Source organism: Meleagris gallopavo, chromosome 5 (genome assembly GCF_905368555.1).
Source record: "Meleagris gallopavo chromosome 5, MGAL_WU_HG_1.1, whole genome shotgun sequence".
NCBI classification, from domain to species: Eukaryota; Metazoa; Chordata; class Aves; order Galliformes; family Phasianidae; genus Meleagris; species Meleagris gallopavo.
In genome coordinates this window covers 52,982,762-53,001,537 of record NC_139408.1, presented here as the reverse complement: position 1 = coordinate 53,001,537, position 18,776 = coordinate 52,982,762, and the positions used below count along the sequence as shown (strand labels likewise).

Genomic DNA, 18,776 nt, shown 5'->3' with positions numbered 1-18,776 from the left:
CCTCTGTTTGAAACGTGTTATTTGAAAATGGGCACAAACCTCTGGCACCTCCTGGTGAGCTGTCATGGCCTTCTGCCATCCCTCTGGCTGTTTGGCAGAGTGGTGGCAGCTATTAGTGCTGCCCACAGTGATGGTCCCCACTCACCTCAAAATCAGGGCAGCCCAAAGAATCGATTTCCAGGATGGAGCAGGTGGGATGGGAAGGGCTGTGCGGGGTGGGAGAAGATTCCCTGGAACCTGCTGGGAAGGATGGGGGTGAGCTACAAAGCTCAGGGAGCGAGGGGCGGTGGCAAAGGGGTGGATTGGAGGGGTGATGAAAACACTGGTGGTAATTGCAGCCAGTGCTGCAATGATTGATATTGCAGTAGTGTGTGGTTCCCTTTGTGCTAGATGCTGTACAAATACGTATTCAGTAGTGCAGGTGGTTGTTCTCATCCTCAGAGTGAAGGATAATGAACGATAGCTGCCTTTTTACTATAGCTATCTATAGCTATGTACATCAGAGTTCCTTTATTTAAACAGATATTTACAGATAACTTCAGGAAGCAAATACATTTTAAGTACCATGGATGTCAATTGAGAACTATGCAGCTTAAGAGGGGCAAAGAAGCTTTTTCTCCATGTACAACTGATCTAAGATTCACTGAAGTAAATGGGAACTGTGTTGGTGTGAGCAGCGCTTGTCTAGTCCTGGAGTGTGCTGTGTTTTAGTTATCTGTCAGACAAAGATTATAAGCACAGGCACAATGAAGTAATTCAAGAAGTGGCGTGCCTTAATGATCTAATAGGCTTAAAATGCTTTATCTCCCAGGCTGCTAGTTTTACGTCATCAATGAAAGTAGTGAAAGCAGTTTTTTACTCTGGATTTTATGTTGCTTCTTTTGGTAGGTTTTGGGTAAAGCTGCTTCTTGTGTTGACAAGTCTACGTTAGAGGGGAAAATGGGCCATAGTTTAGCCCTTTTACTGAGTTCATTGTAAGCACTGTAACATCCCTTCACCAGTAATTAATTCCATAAGCAGCGAGTTCAGATCCGTTTGGTTTCCTCGCCATCTGAATATAGAAATGAATGAAAGAAGAAGTCCCAGAGAGTGCAAGAAGAAGCACAGCTTGATAGATCAGGTATAAAGAGCCCCATTCATCTGGGTTTATCTGTAGTACAGGGATATGCCCTTAACCCATGAATCATCTCCTAACATCTGTTTGCAGCTCTGTTTTCTTAGCAACTGCGGCTCTGTTAGATCTGGACTCTCAATGGCCGGGTTTGTACAGGGAGATGCGAAGAGACGATCCAGACTCTCACTACTGAAGCTGTGCCTTTGAGCCAGTTCAACCCATTTGTTTTCTTCCCTGGAGCACAGTGAATACTGGTTTTAAATTCTAGCAGCTGGGATGCTTATATGTATATGTGTGCAAAGAGATGCTTATCTGTTGCTTACCACAACTGAAGTGTTTCCCCAGCATTACCTGGCAGCGGTGGAGAACCAGCCAGCTGGCTGTGCAGTTGCTCATCTTGAAGGAGGTGAGCTGCTTGTACCACACTTTCCCCAGCTCCCCCTCAGTTTGTTTTAAGCTGTCACAGGGCTTTTAGATGTGGGAGAGGATGTAGTCTCTTCTTGCAGAGTTGGAGAAGCATTCGAAACAGAGACAGTGATTGCAAGAGAACACTCCTAGCGACGTGCCTGTTGGAACATGCATCTGGATTAGTTGGTGGGATTATAAGTGTGGAGTGCTGTATGAGTAACACTTTGGGACTGGATCCATAAGCTGTGATTAAAGGGAAGGTGACATTTTGTACACCTCTCACCTAATCTTTCTTTGCCTGAATTTCATCCGTGACTAGTGTGGGTAGAAGGAATACTGCTGTAATCAAGATAGAAGTGGCCATGCAGCCACTGGGAGATCAAGTTTATCTGAGTTCTGTCAACTTTGCTCTGACTAGGTTTGGGGCCGATTATTCAGCTGGGTCTGAATTGATCTGGACCACAGATATTTGTATGGGAGTACCATAAACTTGTCCAGGACTGTAGATCAAAACCTGGTAGTGCATGTTACGTCATAAGACATGGATTTTACTGCCTGCCCTTCCTGACTTGTGTCCCATGAAGCATGAAGGGTGTTGGCAGCAAGTAGCTGCTGTGAAGGGTGAACTTATTTTGGCTTGGGATAATGCTGAGAGCGTGAAGACCACTGCGTTTCTTTGTGAAGGGACTCTAGAGTGGAAATGGGAAGACTGAAGAGGTTCTGCTAATACTGGCTGACTTTGCATGATCTTCATGGATCACAGGACATGAATCCCGGTACTAGTGAGCATATGAAGAAAGAAGTCTCTGTACATCACCTAGATCACAGTTTTTACAACAGCAGGTGAAGAAAGCTGCTTCTGTGGAAGTGATAAGGGGCCAGCATAGAGGGAGTGGGGAAAAATCTTGTGTTTCACTTAGCTGAGCACATGGAAAGGGAGAAGAAAAAAGCTGTGCTGGGGAAAGGGCTGTTATCTGCCCACAGGAGGAGAAATGGGACAGAACTCTGACTCTGGTCTAAACCACAGCCCCTGGTCGATCTCAAAGAGGCATGTTTGCTTTCTCACCATCCTGCAGCCTGCTGATAACTCCCCACACAATGCAGCCAAGCAAACAGGCTTGAGACATTTTGGAGGAATTGCTGACCCTCATACAAGAGGTATTCTTTGTAGCAAGGGATGGGGGAAAGGGGAAGAGAATAGTATTAGGTATTTGAGCTTTAAGACTCAGGCTGCAAGTTCTATCAAAGGAAATGACAGTTAAGATGGAAAACAAAGCACTTGCAATTACTTTCATGGTAGTTTGGGGAGGAGGCAGAAATGTGGATTTTACAGGAAAAAGTTTTACTTTTTGGGTCTTTTGACTTACTGATTGCCAGGAGAAACACAAGAAGTTGAAATGAAATGAAGGGTTGAGGGTGGAGAGGGGAACACCTGCTGCCTGTGCCCTGTGTGTCTGTGGCTAAGGAATGGTGTACAGCTGACCACAATGTGCTTGTAAAAATGTTGGAAGTGGACAGCTTTAGGAATTTTTTTGTGTGTTTGTTGGCGTCAGAGAGAGCTCTGCTTTGTGTTGGGTTGGTTTGGGTTGTTAACATCCACCTAGGTGATGCAGGGAGGGAAATGACAGCTGCCCCACGAGCAGCATGTCTGACTTATTGGGAGCTCTCATGAAGCAAGCTTTAGTTGCAGGTATATTTCACGAAGGCTTGAAGTTCAGTGATTAACTCATAGAGTCATAGAATATCTCAAGTTAGAAGGGACCCATAACAAACACTGAATCCAAGTCCTTTTCCATACAGGACCACCCAAAAATCAGACCGTATGTCTGAGAGCACTGTCCAGATGCTTCTTGAACTCCAGTAACCTCAGAGCTGTGCCCACTGCGCTGGGGATCCTGTTCAGGGAAATGAAACTCTTCTAGCAGAGCTAAGCCCTCTCGGTGAAGGTAGCTGTGTGTCATCCAACTGCAGGATGCTGGGGAGGGAGGGATGTGCAGGGCACTTGCACCTTGTGCCTCTGGTGGAGGCAAACCTTCTCACCTAACGGGAAACACAGAGGTGCTTCTTTGTTTATGTCCTTTCTCTCAACTTAAATTGTGAGATTCATCTTGCCAAACTACAGCATAGCTGTCTGCATGCGAGACAGTTGTCTAGACTCCTTTCATAGTCACCAGAGAGGAGCAAGTGCTTCTGGGCCATGATTCATCCACACTGACATCTAAAAATACCCTGGATGAACTGCCCTAAAAGTGCCTGTTCCTCTCCATTGTTTCTACAGTGTCCAAACAATGGAGGCAAATGGAGGCATCTCTGTTGGAGATGTTTAATGTCAGGAGAGCTGAGCCTCAGCCAAAATGTCTAATACCACAGCACAGGTTGTAGGAGGGCTGTGTGTGTCCTCGTTTTTACCAGATAGGTTGTGCTGTGTGAGGCAGTGGAGCCTTGAAGGCTTGACCTGGAAGCAGAGGGCAGACAGCAATGTCTGTTCAAAGCCTTCCTCCTCCCCTAGTCACTCTCTGGATTTGGGAATGCTTCAAGCTGCACCTGCAGCACCAGACAATCTTCTGCTATAAATAAGAGGCCAAAGGGGATTTGCAGAGTGGCTTTTTCAAGGTCACCCCTCAGGTTAATGGCAGTGACGATGACAGCAGGCTCCCAGGGGTGTGCTCCTTCCCTGTGCTCCCTGCTGCTGCCTTGCAAGCATCCGTGCTCCCAGAGTGACACCTGCTCAGTGAGTGGAGATGGACGGCACTCGGTAGGTAATCATCACCTTTTCATGAAAACTTAATGCAAAATGTTAGGAATATTATTGTATTTCTGTAAAACCCATGCTTCAGGCACATCACTGAATTACTGTGTAGCCATTGGGCTAGTGGGGATAATTGCATGCATGCTCAGAAATGGTTAAACCTTGAAGGAATAAATGTGCTGCACTTGAGGCTTAGAGTGGTTGAAGACAGCGTGTAAGATTAATTAACGATGTGTGGAAACTTTTTAAACTCACCTGAAACTTGCAATGAGCCAAGCCATTGCAGTTGCACGGGCAGCTCTGACCTTGTCTGCCCTGAAGCGTGGCTCCTGCTGCAGTCTTACTTAGCAGCACGGAAGAGAAAGCCTGGATTTTCTGGAAAAAGCCTGACTTACCTGCGCAGGTAAACCATGGAAGATAGGGCTAAAATTTCTCCTGGAGAACTAGTTTGCAGCAACAGGACTGCCTTTTCCAAATGAACTGAGTATCTAAGGGGAGAGTTTGCTTAAGGAATTTGCTCAACTAACAGATACAAAGTACAGATGCGTACTGAGCACTAAATGGACCTCCTGCACCTCCAGTTTCAGACAAGCACTGGAGCATTCTCCTATCACTTTTGGTAAGAAAAAAAAGAACGTATTAACAGTGAAAGAGAAAGAGCGTGTTATGTGAGGCTGGCTTTGATTCCTGAATTGTACACTCGGGATCTGTGGTTGAGCTGTGTGAGGTGAAACAAATTGCAATTTGAACCCAAGGAGGAGAAATGAGAAGAGGAGGGAAAGAGCAAACAATTAAATAAGAGCTGGGAGGAAAGCCAGCCTCCAAAAATAAACATTGAAGATCAATTCCAGGTACTTCCTGGTATTGTCATCCTGCTTCATCAACCACTTTGACTGTAACAAGTGGTAGCAAAGTTAGCAGGCTGACAGCTTTACAGTTGCTTTTATATAAAAACATCAACAACAACGACCCAAAACAATACTTTTTATTTTAAAAAAAAAAAGAAGGAAGCCTTGTCTGATAGATTGTTTGCAAAGCTGTTTCTTACGCAGATCTGGGTGGGATGTTGGTGACGAAATCCTCCTGGGATGGAGAAGGCAGAACTTGTTATTGTAAGAGGAGAGTAAGAGCGGAGCTGGCTTCGTTTGGCGGTGGTGAAAAATTTGAATTTTCTTCCTAATTATGTGCCTGGGGGTCCCCAAAAGAAGGAAACAGAAAGTTGTACAATGAAGCTGTTCCTGCAGAGTGGCAGTGCCTTGCTGTTGCGGGCAGGCTTTACTTTACCTTCTACAAGTGAATCCTTCCTGTTTGGAAAGCTTGGAAGCAACTCTTAACGTGTCTCTTCTTGCAGAGGCTCTCAGAAAAGCTGGTCCTATGTTTTACTGTACTCAAAGCAGGTGCATGGATTGTAAGGAAACCAAAGCATATCCTGTTCTGAGGATGTGTGCTTGTAGTCGCACGCCAGCTCCTTGCTGGAGTCTCACCCAGGGCAGCAGCTCCAAGAGAAAGTGATGCAGAAGCACACATCGGCATGTGCAGTTGGCCAGAATGCCAGGCATGGCTCGCAGCTCCTGTTGGCTGTGATGCTGCCAAGGCTGCCTGTCTGGCTGGGAGAGCACGGTGCAGTGGCGGTGCTTACGCAATGCACATTTTCTGTTGCTTGACTGGACTTGTCCATAAGTAACTGGATGTTTGTAATCCTGCTGCCTTTCAGCGAGGGAAGTGCGCAGGGCTCGTGGGCATTTGTCCTGCTTTGTCTCCACGGTGAGAAATCCAGATTCTGAAGGAGGTCAACAACCTGGGCAGCTCTGTGGTTTGGGCACTGGCAAGAGGACTTAGCATCCTGCAGGTGGGGAAAGCATGAGATAAGCTAGGCATCCTACCTTCTGAGCTATTTCCTATTTAAGAAAAATAGGAAATCACTGCAAGAAAGACATTGAGGCTCTGGAGTGGGTTCATAGAAGGGCAACAAAGCTGATGAGGGGTCTGGAGCACAGGCCTTATGAGGAGTGGCTGAAGGAGCTGGGATTGTTCAGTCTGGAGAAGAGGAGGCTCAGGGAAGACCTTATTGCTCTCTATAACTTCCTGAAGGGAGGTTATGGTGAACTGGGGGGTCAGCCTCTTCTCTTGTGTAACTAGTGATAGAACTAGAGGGAATGGCTTCAAGCTGCACCAGGGGAGATTCAGGCTGGGTGTTAGGAAATACTACTTTTCTGAGAGTGGTCAGGCACTGGAATGGGCTGCCCAGGCACGTGGTGGAGTCAGTGACCCTGGAGGTGTTCAAGGAGCGTTTGGACGTTGTGTTGAGAAATATGGTTTAGTGAGAACTGTTGTGATGGGTGGATGATTGGACTGGATGATCTTGTAGGTCTTTTCCAACCTTGGTGATTCTGTGATTCTATTTGGAGTCAATGGTTTTGAAATTGCAACTGAATATATATATATATACAGTTGCAATTTCAAAACAAAAAAAAAAACAAAAAAAAAAAGAGTGATTTGTTATAGCAGGTTAGCATATAAGAACAAGTTTTTTTCTTGGGCTTTCTATGTGCAGCTTGGCGGTTTGTTCCTCTCTGACAGCAGGACTGGTAGGAATCAGAATGTTGGCCTGGTTTTTGCAGCACACAAAAAGTTATTCTTCAGGCTTGAAACTATGCTATAAATTAGAGATTTATGTTTGCATGGGGATTTTTGTATTTCGTAAAGCAAGTAGTTCTTTGAAAGCAAAGCAAAAGACATTTTGTTGTAAGCAGAAGACAGAAGAACTCCATGGAAACTGCTGAGTTTGCGGAGTGGAGCACCAGTTTTCTATCACTGCAGAGGGTCCCACACAGGCAGTGTGGGGGTTATCATGGTCCAAGGGCTCTTTCTGCATGTGCAAAACCCACACAGGCATGTCAGTGTGCAGATTTTCACAGATAGGTGTCCAAAGGAGATCCTAAGTAGCATTTTTGGGGGAAATTTTAGCTGAAGGCATAACTGGGAAATGAGAGGCTCGCTGTTTGGAGAAGCAGCCCCTCCAGGACAGAGCAGGACAAGCAGCAGTCAGCATTGCTGGAGAGAGAAACTGGTGAATTCACAGCTGCCAGGCTGGGTTCTATCATTTAAATTATAATTTGCCCTTCAAATTTTGGCAAACTTTTGTTACTGTTTGTTGGACAAATCTCTCTTTTGTGTTCTCCTTCTGCCTCTGAAGCAGCAAGCGCTGGTGGAGCACTACTTGCAACAGGATTCCTCTTCTCTGCTATATTTAGTGATCAAAACAAGCCCGTGATCTTTACAGGAATACTGCCAAAGCAGATAGGAGTTGCATGAGACGTGCCCTTTCTCTCTTGGCTCCCAAATACATATTGCATTTACCTTTCCTCCCCTCTCTTGATGTTCCCGATGGCTCTGCCTCCTGAGGTCTGTGTGCAAGCGTTGTGCTGCTGTCTCCAGTTGTTTTGTTTTGCTCTGTACGAGGAAGTCCTCAGTCCAGCAAAGCCTCCTGCATTTATATCCCTGGTATCCCTACCTTTCCCTTCTCTAAATTTCCTGAAAAAGCAGATTACCCCTTTTCAGAAAGATCTGGGATCGGCCTTATGATTTAATTGGGAAACTCCAAGCCATTATTGCTTAAGCGAGGTTCACTCAGCAGAATAATCTGCTTGTTAACCATCTGACAGATTCCTTTATTCAGGGAAAAAGGGAATTAGTAAGGCAGTGGGAAGGAAGCAATTTTATTCCTTCAAAGGCAGAGTGTTACTAGCAACCTGATTCTTGTTAGTGTAATGTCATTCATACAAAACGGGTGTAATTATTACTTAGCACTATTTTAAATACCTTTTACACTATATAAAGTGATTTCAGTATTAATGGCAGGCTGGCAGTGAGTCTCTAAGAAAACATTAAGTGAAGGATTTATTTTTTGAGGGGAAATAAAGATGAGTAAAAGAATCAAAAGAAAAACATTAGTGTTTTCCAGCCCATTCGAACCAGAGTCTCCTGTGTGACAGCTGAAGTGGCTCTGCTCGCCCTGCCCCTTCCCTTCCAATTGTAAGGAGCGACCCAGTTCAGGAAGCACAGAGGAAGGGCTGCAGTGAGCTGTTTGCACAGCGCTGTGCTGCAGGATGGGAGCAGCAGGCCTGAGGCCTGCCCGTGCCCACGTAGTTGGGTCTTGGTCACCTGGGAATGTCCTAGATCCTGGGACATTGGAGTTTCTTGCGTTGTGTTTACAAAAACCCTTCCCCACAGCCCCCTTATCGATGGGCTATGGCGTGGTTTGTGGAGTCACAGGGAAGCACTTGCCTATACCCCACTTTGTGGAAGCTGTTCCCATCTGGCCTTGTGGCAGCAGTGCACCATATACCTGACGTGGCACCTAGCTGGAGATTTTGGGGCAGAGTTTGGCACGTTGTACTTATTGGTTGTGATGTACAGATTGAACTGTCATTCTGGCCCATGGCCAAACCACCACAGTGTTTTTGGCTTCGTGCGTAGTGGTGTGCTGGACGCGGCGTTGGCCTTCTGAGCCTCCAGTCCCATTGCTCTACCTTTTTATACTAATAGTTGTGACTACGAGCTCTGAACACTTGTTTTTATTAATGATGCAGGAAAATGTGGAAACCAGTTGGAAAATCGTGTTTTCTCCAGCTTAATTAAGTATGCTTCGGCAGTGCGATTCCTCTTGGGAACAGATAAATGTGGGATAGGCTCTTGTTCTGAGTGCACAGAGCAAGCAAATGCATCACACACCTCCGTGGGTCAAATCTTGAATGAGGCTTAGCTCATGTTAATAAAAGCATTTCTGTGTGTTAACAACAGCATGGAGTTAATGCTGTTTTCAAACTGTGTAATTCTATCAGGATGGCTGATATATTACCACCCCCCCAAAGAAAGAAAAGGTCAGGAAAGACATTTTTCTAACCATGTTTTCAAATTAATTAATGCAGTGAGAAGATCCATTGTACCTCTGTAACAGGAAGTATTACTGATGTGTAAATCAAAGACAAACCAGCAACATTTGCTGGCCTTAAAAAGTGGTGTAGCTTTGTATACTCAGACGCTTGTCCTGGCACGTTTTCAAGATTATAAATAGATTACTGGGAAGTCCCTGGATGAGAAAAATGTCCTGTTGCTTGTTGTCATAAATAAACTAACACGACATGTCTTGGTCTTGCAGCTCTTATTCTTTGGAGGAGTCATTACTTGTGCGTTTAATTTCAGTGTGTCAGTTCACGTGAGTGAAGACTATTACTGTGGCAATGAGGTGTAGTTTTGTGTCCATCTGTATTTCTTGCAGATTCAACGTTCTCTGGGATTGGTTCTTTCTGAGCAGTTGTTTGGCCTTTTCCAAGCTTTTTCCTTTTGAATTCCTTCACCTCCTGCTGCTTAGATCTTAACAAGACCCAAGGCCAGACTTGTGTCTCTAATGCAGTTTCTTAAAGGGCAGATACCCATCTAAAAGCAGTGGGTTTTTAATGTAGAATCATCATAGAATCATAGAATGGCCTAGGTTGAAAAGGACCACAATGATCATCTTGTTTCAACGTCCCTGCCATGGGCAGGGTTGTCATCCACTAGACCAGGCTGCCCAGAGCCAGATCCAGCCTGGGATCAGAAGACTCTACCCTCTTTTCCCCAACACCTTCAAAGTGATGGAAACATAATGGGAGACTTTTATTTCCTCCTGAAAGCAAGGAGAATGTGCAACTTCACTTACTGGATGATGACAAATACTTTTTTTTGCTGTGAGAAAGTAGTCAGTTCATCAAGCAGTGGAAATCAGGACAGATCTGTCAATAGTGTTCTTCTGATTTTTGTTTCCTGAGGTTCTGGCTTTGAAGAGAAGGGGATCTGTATATCTGCTTTGTGATCTCATTCCAGCTGTGGACTTGTATGCTGTATGAGGCCACCCCAAAGAGGAAAATTGTCTGGCATTCTAAATGTGAGAAGAATGAGTATCACTTTGGAGTAGGACTTCCAGCAGAAAGAGTGTCTTAATGGAAAGGTATTGGAAAATGCAGGCACAGAGAGCCCCAAAACTGGCATTTAAAAGTGGTGAAATGGTTGAGTAGGAAGGGTGACATCAAACTTTAGTGCCGTGGGAAGTGACTTAAGACTTAAGAGGGATGTGAGCACACTGGAAGTGAGTGGAAAAGAGCAAACACTGTTAAAACAAAACAGGCAACCCAAACATAGAATCATAGAATGGCCTCGGTTGAAAAGGACCATGATGATCATCTAGTTTCAACCCCCTGCTATGTGCAGGGCAGCCAACCAGCAGCCCCGGCTGCCCAGAGCCACATCCAGCCTGGCCTTGAATGCCTCCAGGGATGGGGCATCCACAACCTCCTTGGGCAACCTGTTCCAGTGCATCACCACCCTCTGTGTGAAAATCAACCAAACAAAACCAAAAGCTCAAACCCCAACTTGATCAGAAGGGTTTCTCTTTGGTAGTTCTTCAAGTCATGTTATTGTGATTTGAATCCCAGCAATTTGCCTCTAAGGAGACTACGTCAGACTTGCAGAAGAACTGCTTGCCAAATGAAGGTTCAGCAGCATTCTGTTAAGAGGGCAAAGGATCTTCAATCAGCCTGTATTGTGGAGTTCTACTTCCTTCGGACAAATTTGCCAGAGATAAAAATCAGCCGTTTCTTCTTGTGACCTCAGCTCAGCTAAGACATGAGTAATAATAATCTGTTGCTAGGAACAGTCTTCAGTTTACAGGCAGAGGCCTCTATGGAGGGAAGGTCTAAGTCCCTGGGTGAGCCATAAACAATCAGCAGCACTTCAAAGAAGGAAAAGTAAAACCAAGTGGTTGGAGATGTCATACAAAAATATCTGTAATACCTATTGCAACACCAACTGAAAGCATGTAGCCAACATAATTGGGAAAATATGAGGCATGTGTCTGTAAATACAGAAACAATGAAGCGGAGACTTACTGACAGAAGATTATAACATTCACCATATAAACCTCTAGACAGGCTTATTTGCAAGATCTTTGCTTTCAGCTGGAAGGAGTGCATTTGTGAGCTAATTTCACACCATGTGATTTTTTGGGATTGGCTCCCAAAGAGGGCTCTGAGAGCACATCTGCCCAGCAGGCTGCAGCACATGCAGGGACACCCAGGAGTTGGCTGGTACTCACAGGGATTGTGAGGCAGTGTGGAAGTCATGCCAGCTAGTTTACTTTGCCGCCTTAATAGCGTGCATTATTATTATTTCTTGTAGTAATTTTCACCATTAATGAAATGTGCATTTTGTATTTTAATTGTAGTTGCACACGTTCTTTGAGAACAGCAGCACTTCTGCCACAAAGGAGCATTCTGCATGATTGCTGTTTTGTTCACATGACGAAACCCTACTGCTTTCTCTACTTGGACTAATTGAAGGATGAAATCTGTAATCCATACTGATCCAACTTGTTCTGTTAAGGCTACAAAATCCTTGCTAGTGAATATACCAAAATCCATCCCAAACGTTTTCCCCCTTTCTTTGAGACAAGCATGTTTTTATAAAGACTCAGGTGAAGAAAAGTGTCTCTTAAAGTCTCACTGGGACCTGGGACTTAAGTCTCATTGAAGATGTGGAATTTAAGTCAATGTTGTCTGTTCTCATGATGATCTCTTCAGAATTTAAAGCTGGGGTATATTTTTAGGTTAGTTTCTGAGATTTCCAGTGTGTTACTTGCTCTTAGATTTCTTAGTCTCTCAGTCTGCCTTTGTTTCTCTGAAAATATTGTTTTAATCAACTGACGTTTCAGCTCAATTTGTGAAAGAGAGATTACAAGAAAGTTGGGTTGAAATTATGTATTATGAGCGTACCGATCTAATTCCCACCTGTGTGCTTAGGTGCTCATTGAGAGAACTGCAGGAGAGGTAAGGGAGGGAGTTCTCTACTAACACCCACTAGCAGATAGCCTGGGTTTGGGACTTAGAAGTGTCATTGTCATGGGGAAAACTTTGGTTGACAGTTGAACCATTTGAGTTGTATTAATACCAGACTACAGAAGGGTGGAAGCACAAAGGATTCTCTTCACCTTTGGTTTATCTCCACTGAAAAGGCATGCTTTTCTTTGCAGTTTGTTTTCAATGCCCTGGATGTATATTTCACAGTTATTCGATCTTTTGTGGAACTGAAGGATTTGGTTTAGCTCTGCGGGTTCTTTGAGTTGTTTTAAAACGAAATAATCAAATGCAGAGTTGAGAAGATGATAGTTCCTAAAGCCTATGAAATGCATTGCTAAGAATTTTACCAACTCTTCCACAGATTTATACCCTTCAAAGGTTGGTACAGTACAGTTACACTTAATGTGCTATATTTGAATGAAATTCTGGAAGTAAGGGCAAAAGGATGAGCCTCTTGTCCCTAGGTAATCCCGTCTCAGACAATCTGTACCTTGAACCTTCTAAAGAATACTAATCCTTGCAGATATGTCCTCCAGGAGTGTGTGTGTCTCTCTCTAAAGCACATGTGGGGTCTTCTGCTGGAGCAGGATGGGAACCAGAGGCAGGGAAAAATGCCTGTGCTGTGTTAGATGGTGAGAGGACGCTTCAGGGCCGTGGAAGCTTTGGCATGAACTTCTCCTGTATTAGCTCTGCAGTTTTATAACCTGTGCTGAGGATTTACGGAGTGGATTTTTGTTTGAAAAGAAAAGAAAAAAAAAGAAAAAAAAAAGAAAAAAGAAAATTCATCCTCTGGATAAAGAGGCCTTAGTTTGTCCTTAATAGAAAAAAGAAGCATATGCTTTTTTTCATTTATACATGTTCTGTGATCATGTGCCATAATTTTGTTGGAAGGGATCTCTGGAAGTTGTCTCATCCTACGCTCCTTGCTCAAAGCATTAATGCTTTAAATTTTGCTGCTTTAAAACCTGTAAGCTTTATTACATTTTTATCAATTGCATGCCCAGAGATCTGAGCTGAGTCCCACCGTTTGAAACAGATACAGGGACATAGAAGGAGACACTGCCTGCTGTGTTGTTGCTGTAGTTGAGAAGGGATGTGGACAGAGGAGAAATGCTCACAGAAAGGTTAAAATTGCACAGGGCTTTGTTTCATAGCTCTTGCATCTCTTATCCTATTATCACAGAGGTATTTTAATGCCAGATCCTGTTCCCTTTCTCTAGACTATATGCTCCAATGACTTCAGCATTATGCAAGCCAGGTGGACGTGACTTAGCTCTATCTGTGTCACCATATCGAATTTGGATGCAAAGAAGTCAAGCAGATAGGTGTGTTTTCACTGCTGGTGATTTGGTGCTGCATCATGTGCCTGTTTAGTTGAAAATAAGGTTAAAACTGGGAATAAACCTGTGATAAAGGGTAAAAGCATGCATTTTTACTGAAGTTGAGTCCCAGAGCTGCAGGGGAAAGTACGTGGTTTTGAGACCTCATGCTTGTGGTTTATAATCATGTGGCAGTGGTGGCGGTCTTACTTGCGTGCTTCTTCTCCTATCCCTCTTTTTTCACATGGCTATAACATTAGGACCAAATTCAGGCAGTCTCGTTGCTTTCACCTGTGGATTCATTGTTGCCAGTATTTTCTATTTCTTAATATCCTAGTTTTAGCCAGGTAGGGCTAGTTTTCTTCGTAGTAGCTGGTATGCTTCTGTGTTGTGGATTTAGGATGAGAATAATGTTGATAACACACTGATGTTGCTGAGTTGTGCTTATACTAAGTCAAGGTCTTAGCTTCTCCTACTGCCCTGCCAGCAAGGAGCTGGGGGTGTGCAGGTAGCTGGGAAGGGGCCCAGCCAGGACCACTGGCCCAAACTGCCCAAAGAAATCTTCCATACCATGACAACACTCTGAACACAGCAAAACTGGGGAGATTGGTTGGGGCTGCCCCTGCTTAGAGACTGGCTGGGCAGTCAGCAGGTGGTGAGCAGTGGTATTGCACATCACTTATTTTTTTTTGTTTTCTTTTATCATTTCATTTTTTACCCTTCCATTCTACCTTTTTTCCAGTCCTGTCTCCCATCCCACTGGATGGGCAAGAGTGCTGAGCTGCCCAGAGCATTGAGCCACAGCACTTAAATAGCTCTGAAGGCCTACGCTTGGCACCTGGAAAAGTGAAGGTGCAGGGAGTGCAGCAAACTCTGCCTATATCCTGTGAGCAAAAAGCTGGAGATCAGATGGTGTGGTTTGTATCCCCTGTTTGGTTCTCACTGCTTAGTAGCTTTCCAAGTAGCAATCACAGAATCATAACATAAAGTAATAACCACAAGATATTAAGGTTTCCTCACATGTTGCATTTTTAGGATTTGGTTGTGTTGCTTGATTTCGAGAGGAGAAGGAAAGAGGTTCCCAGGAAAGATTGTATAGCCTTGGGCAGAGGCAGTGCTGCTGGGAGAACTGGATTCTAGTTTAACACCTACTCAGAGTTCCTGTGAGACAATTGCCCTGGCACTTATCTCTAATTTTTTTTATCAGTGACAGCTAATTGTGTGCTTGTTTTCTGGTTGTCTGACTTGAGATTGGGAGCAGAGGGCCCCATGGCTGGATGAACAGCCATGAACTCCATGTCAGAGGACCCAGCAGAGATTTCCATGGCTGCAAGTTCCAGTGTCCTTCAGTAAAGGCACAATCTCTTTCTGTTGTCCATTTCTGAAAAGTTCCAGTCTTAAAATTATGTAAGGCCTTTATGGCAGCTGGATGTGTTGAGAGGCTTTGTTAAAATCCAATATTTAGTAATCTGATTTCCATTCTAACTTAAAGGCGTAGTTTATTCATATTGTCTTGTTTGTGTGCCTGTCAGAGATTAAGTAGTCTTTTCCTTCACTTCTGGGAAGGCTAAGCAAACTAAACCCTTATAAAATATTTCTGCCTTTTCTCAGATAATCTAGATAGCTTGTTTCTTTACTTTCCCCAGCTGGAAATCCCTTTTTTGGTGTCTGGTGCCTTAAATTTTACTCTTGTGTTATTGATAACCTGCAGAAAGATTGTGTGCTCCCTGCCAGCTGGAATCAGCACTTTGGACATGCAATCTATAGCACTGTGAAAACAGAGTCAAATTAGCAATCTTTTTCACCTTTGTGCTCTCTGCATCTTTGCTTGTCGTTGGTAGAAGCAATAGCCCGATTCGGGAGGTGCTGCAAATGGGAATTGAGTGGTATTTGTGAAGTGTTCAAATAGTGCAGTGATGAGTGCCATGGAAGATGTTGTGAGGAGCTTAATAATCCTGTCAGCAGAGCAGCTCTTGAATAAAGCACAAGGACACGCGTTGCTTAGGGTGTGAGGAAAACCAAGTATTGAAAGCTCCTCATTACACGGGTGTCCTTCGTTGTGAGCAGGGAGTGAGGGAAACCTGTGTGTGGTGGAGTAAACAGACTTCATCATCATTCATATGCACAAGGAGCAGAATGAAAACTCCACTGTTTTTTTTTAATGTTATATTCCCTTACTCATCAGTTTTGACCTGTCAATTTGACATATACTTGGTGGATGGGTTGCTAACGTGTGTCTAAATCCTAGTACTTCTTGTGTAAATCCTAGTACATCTTATGAAAAGGGCATTTTCTTTCAGGAAACAAAGGCTGCCTAAAGTGAGCCTTTATTCCATCCTCAGCTTTATTTATTTTTGAACTTGTTGAAGTTCTTGATAAAAATGAGCTTCTAGCTCAGAGGCCTGTTTTCCTGCAGAGGCAAATTGAACAATATTGCTACTGTAGTAACAGAAACATTGTTATACCTCTATGAAAGGCACAGCATATAACTCCCTGAAACTGAATTAGAGATAAGGGGAAGTATCCAGGGACAGGAGAACGGAGGAGCTGGAGAAAAAATGTTCTTCATCATGGGGATTAAGAAGTAACAACATTGTTAAGTAGAACCAGCAGCTGTGATTATCCACTTGTGTTAACTGCTGCTTTTGCATTTCGCCCTAATCTTTGCAGATTCTGCATTAATTGTTTCCATTCTGCAACAATCATTTGTGCATGAAGGAAAATACAAAGATGCAAAGAAAGCCTGGGAGGTTTGGCAGCAGCAGATCTGCAGAAGGCTCTGTGAGCCTTTGCCAACCTGGCTTCCTAAAAGGAAGCGACTGTGTTTGTCTTTCCCTAATCATAGTGCTTTTGTTTTCAAACAGTCTTGTTTCAAGACACACTTGCATCCATGGTTTGTGTTGTGGAGCACTGCTGGCCTCTATTAGACATCAAGTGAGCAGAGATAAGTGGGAAAAAAAATTGATTTGTGCAATAGGAACATTCACTTCATTCCGTCTGAGCTCCAAAACAAAGTAAGGAAACCCCCAAGTGACACTTAACCTGTGCATTCCTTCACAGCTCTGATAGCAGCAGCGTTAACACAAAACTCTATTGATTATCTTTTCTTTTTGTAATTTCAGTTTGGAAATTGATTAAAGAGCTTCCATTGGATTTAACATGGCTTTGAATCAGTCATCTCCCTCAACAGAGGAGCAGGCTTCCTCCGAAATAGATGACCTCTTTCTATCACTGCAAGGTGGGTTGCTAAAGTTTTCTGTGCTTTCTTGATGTGGATTTATGGTGAATTTGTGACTCTGGGCAAGTTGAAGGGAATTCAGAGATACCTGTTAGAATGTAAACCTGATGTTACAGTGTAGTCTGTTCATGCCTATGTTACTTTGCTAATTTTTCTTCTTTGTGAAAAACGTCTCAGCAAAGAACTGAAAGGTTACAGCACTGATAGTACTTTCTCATGGTTATTTTCAGAGCCCTTGCCTTTTTTGGTGCATGTGTCATTGTGGGTTCTTACACTTTGTTGCTCAGAATACATGTTACAGTAAACTGTTTTCAAGGGAATTGCCAATGTGAAAGCAGTTGTGGTATTTCATTAGTTTCCTTGCTTTCAATTTGCTGACAATTAGTTGGTTGCACTGAGCTGTCTTAAGTTAACTGAAGTGCTATTTCATTTCCTTTCTTTTTCTTTTATTTACTTTTCGGTCCTTATTGCTTTATCCCATGCATGTGTAGAAAGAAAGCTCATGGACAGAACAAGTAGAAAAATTAAGTGACGTTTAAATGGTCATCAGCACATCAGAGATGGCCTATCATGTAGGCTTTATGGATTTTCCTTTAAGGATTTCCTGGAAAAACTGATTTTGCTCTAAATGTACTCATGAAAACATTCATTGGTCAGGGAGTCAAGCAGCAGGATGAGCATGGCAGGAAGGCTGGTCTTCAACGTGTTTAAAACTTGAGTATTCTAGAAGAGATGAAGTCAGTCATGTTTCCACAGACCTATTTGCTTTTAGTTTATTTGCAACGAAATGGTTCGTAGTTGAGAGTAAATATGTTAAAAACAGATGGTGCGAGAGAGTATCCTGCCAAATCACTTTTACAATCCATATTTGCACTAATGTTGCCATTGAAGCCACATGTTTTGATGAGTGAGTGTTAACAGTGGTCTGAAACCAAACGTCTTTAATGGTGAACTTTCTTCTGTTTTGTTTCAGTATTAAGTTTTCAGGAAAGAGAGCAAAAAACCACAGCAGATGAGTGCCAGCCTGGCTGTAGCACCAAGCACAGTTTGTGAGACACACATTTGCTGTGCCTGTCACACTCAGCCCTTAATACAGAGACTGAATTGACTATAGTCACGAAATAGGTTTGGGAAACACTCTCTAGCTTTAAGACATGGAATTGAGATATGTGGGATTTTAGAGTAGGATTTTATTTTGAAATAATACCACTACTTTCTGAAAAGTCATACATGTCCAGTTAAAGTAGTGTTGTTTGATCAATATCTAAGTGAAATAATCTTGCTTATTAAAAATGAAATAACTAAATAATTTTTCTGTGCTGTAGTAATTTGAGCTCCTGGATTATGCTGATGTGGTGCAAATTGGAGCTAAGCTGTGTGTGCTTGGCTTTTCTAAAACACTTTGAGAGGTCCTTAGAAAATGGTGGAAGCAATTTTTGTAATGTCTGAAGATGCAACAAATGGCGTAGACTGTCTAATGTATTGAGTACTGATGCTGCAGCATCTGATCTGGGTCAAACAGACAAAAGGTAATGCAGCTGCAATGAATCACTGGAAACACATCCCGTAATGTGACATACAGAAACTATTAATAAATCTACTACAGATCTGTAGTAGAAAGGATCAGATAAGAATGTTAGGGTCAGTCAAGGAAAAGGGGCTGTTTTAATTATAGGGAATCTTGAGGTGGGATTTTTAAGGCAGCCGGAGACTTTGATTACTTTAAATCCTCAGGTTCACCTGGAGAAATACTAGAGAAATGTCAGATATAAGAAGTGACTGCTCTTAACTTTTAGAAAAACAACTCAATTTTTGTGTGGCTGAAGGTGGTTGTAGTACTGGTTGAGATCTACTTCCCAAATTTTTAGATTATAAATTGAGAATATGTCCAGTACTGTAAAAAGCACAATGTAACAGGAGTTAGGTATAAACAGTTGGCATAGGAAAAAAAAGTAGGCATGAAGTCCTATCTGGATTGCTTGTACTTTGTTCCACATTTAATTTTTTTGTGATTCAGTCTTCTATTGTTTCTGAATGGCAGTGATGTTACTCCATT

General features: G+C 43.2%; 1 protein-coding gene across 9 annotated transcripts in view; it reads left to right on the top strand.

The window, feature by feature from the left end:
* Positions 1 to 18,776, top strand: part of SYNE2 (spectrin repeat containing nuclear envelope protein 2) — a 174,777-nt gene that overhangs the window by 1,395 nt on the left and 154,606 nt on the right. For 8 of the 9 annotated variants that reach the window (XM_085225782.1, XM_085225787.1, XM_085225786.1 and 5 more), the window contains exon 2: positions 16,605 to 16,720. In XM_085225782.1, the coding sequence (XP_085081908.1) occupies positions 16,642 to 16,720 (79 nt within the window). In that variant the 5' untranslated portion in view covers positions 16,605 to 16,641. Of the gene's footprint in view, positions 1 to 16,477; positions 16,497 to 16,604; positions 16,721 to 18,776 lie in introns of those variants that run through there. The other variant, XM_085225780.1, reaches the window with a different exon arrangement.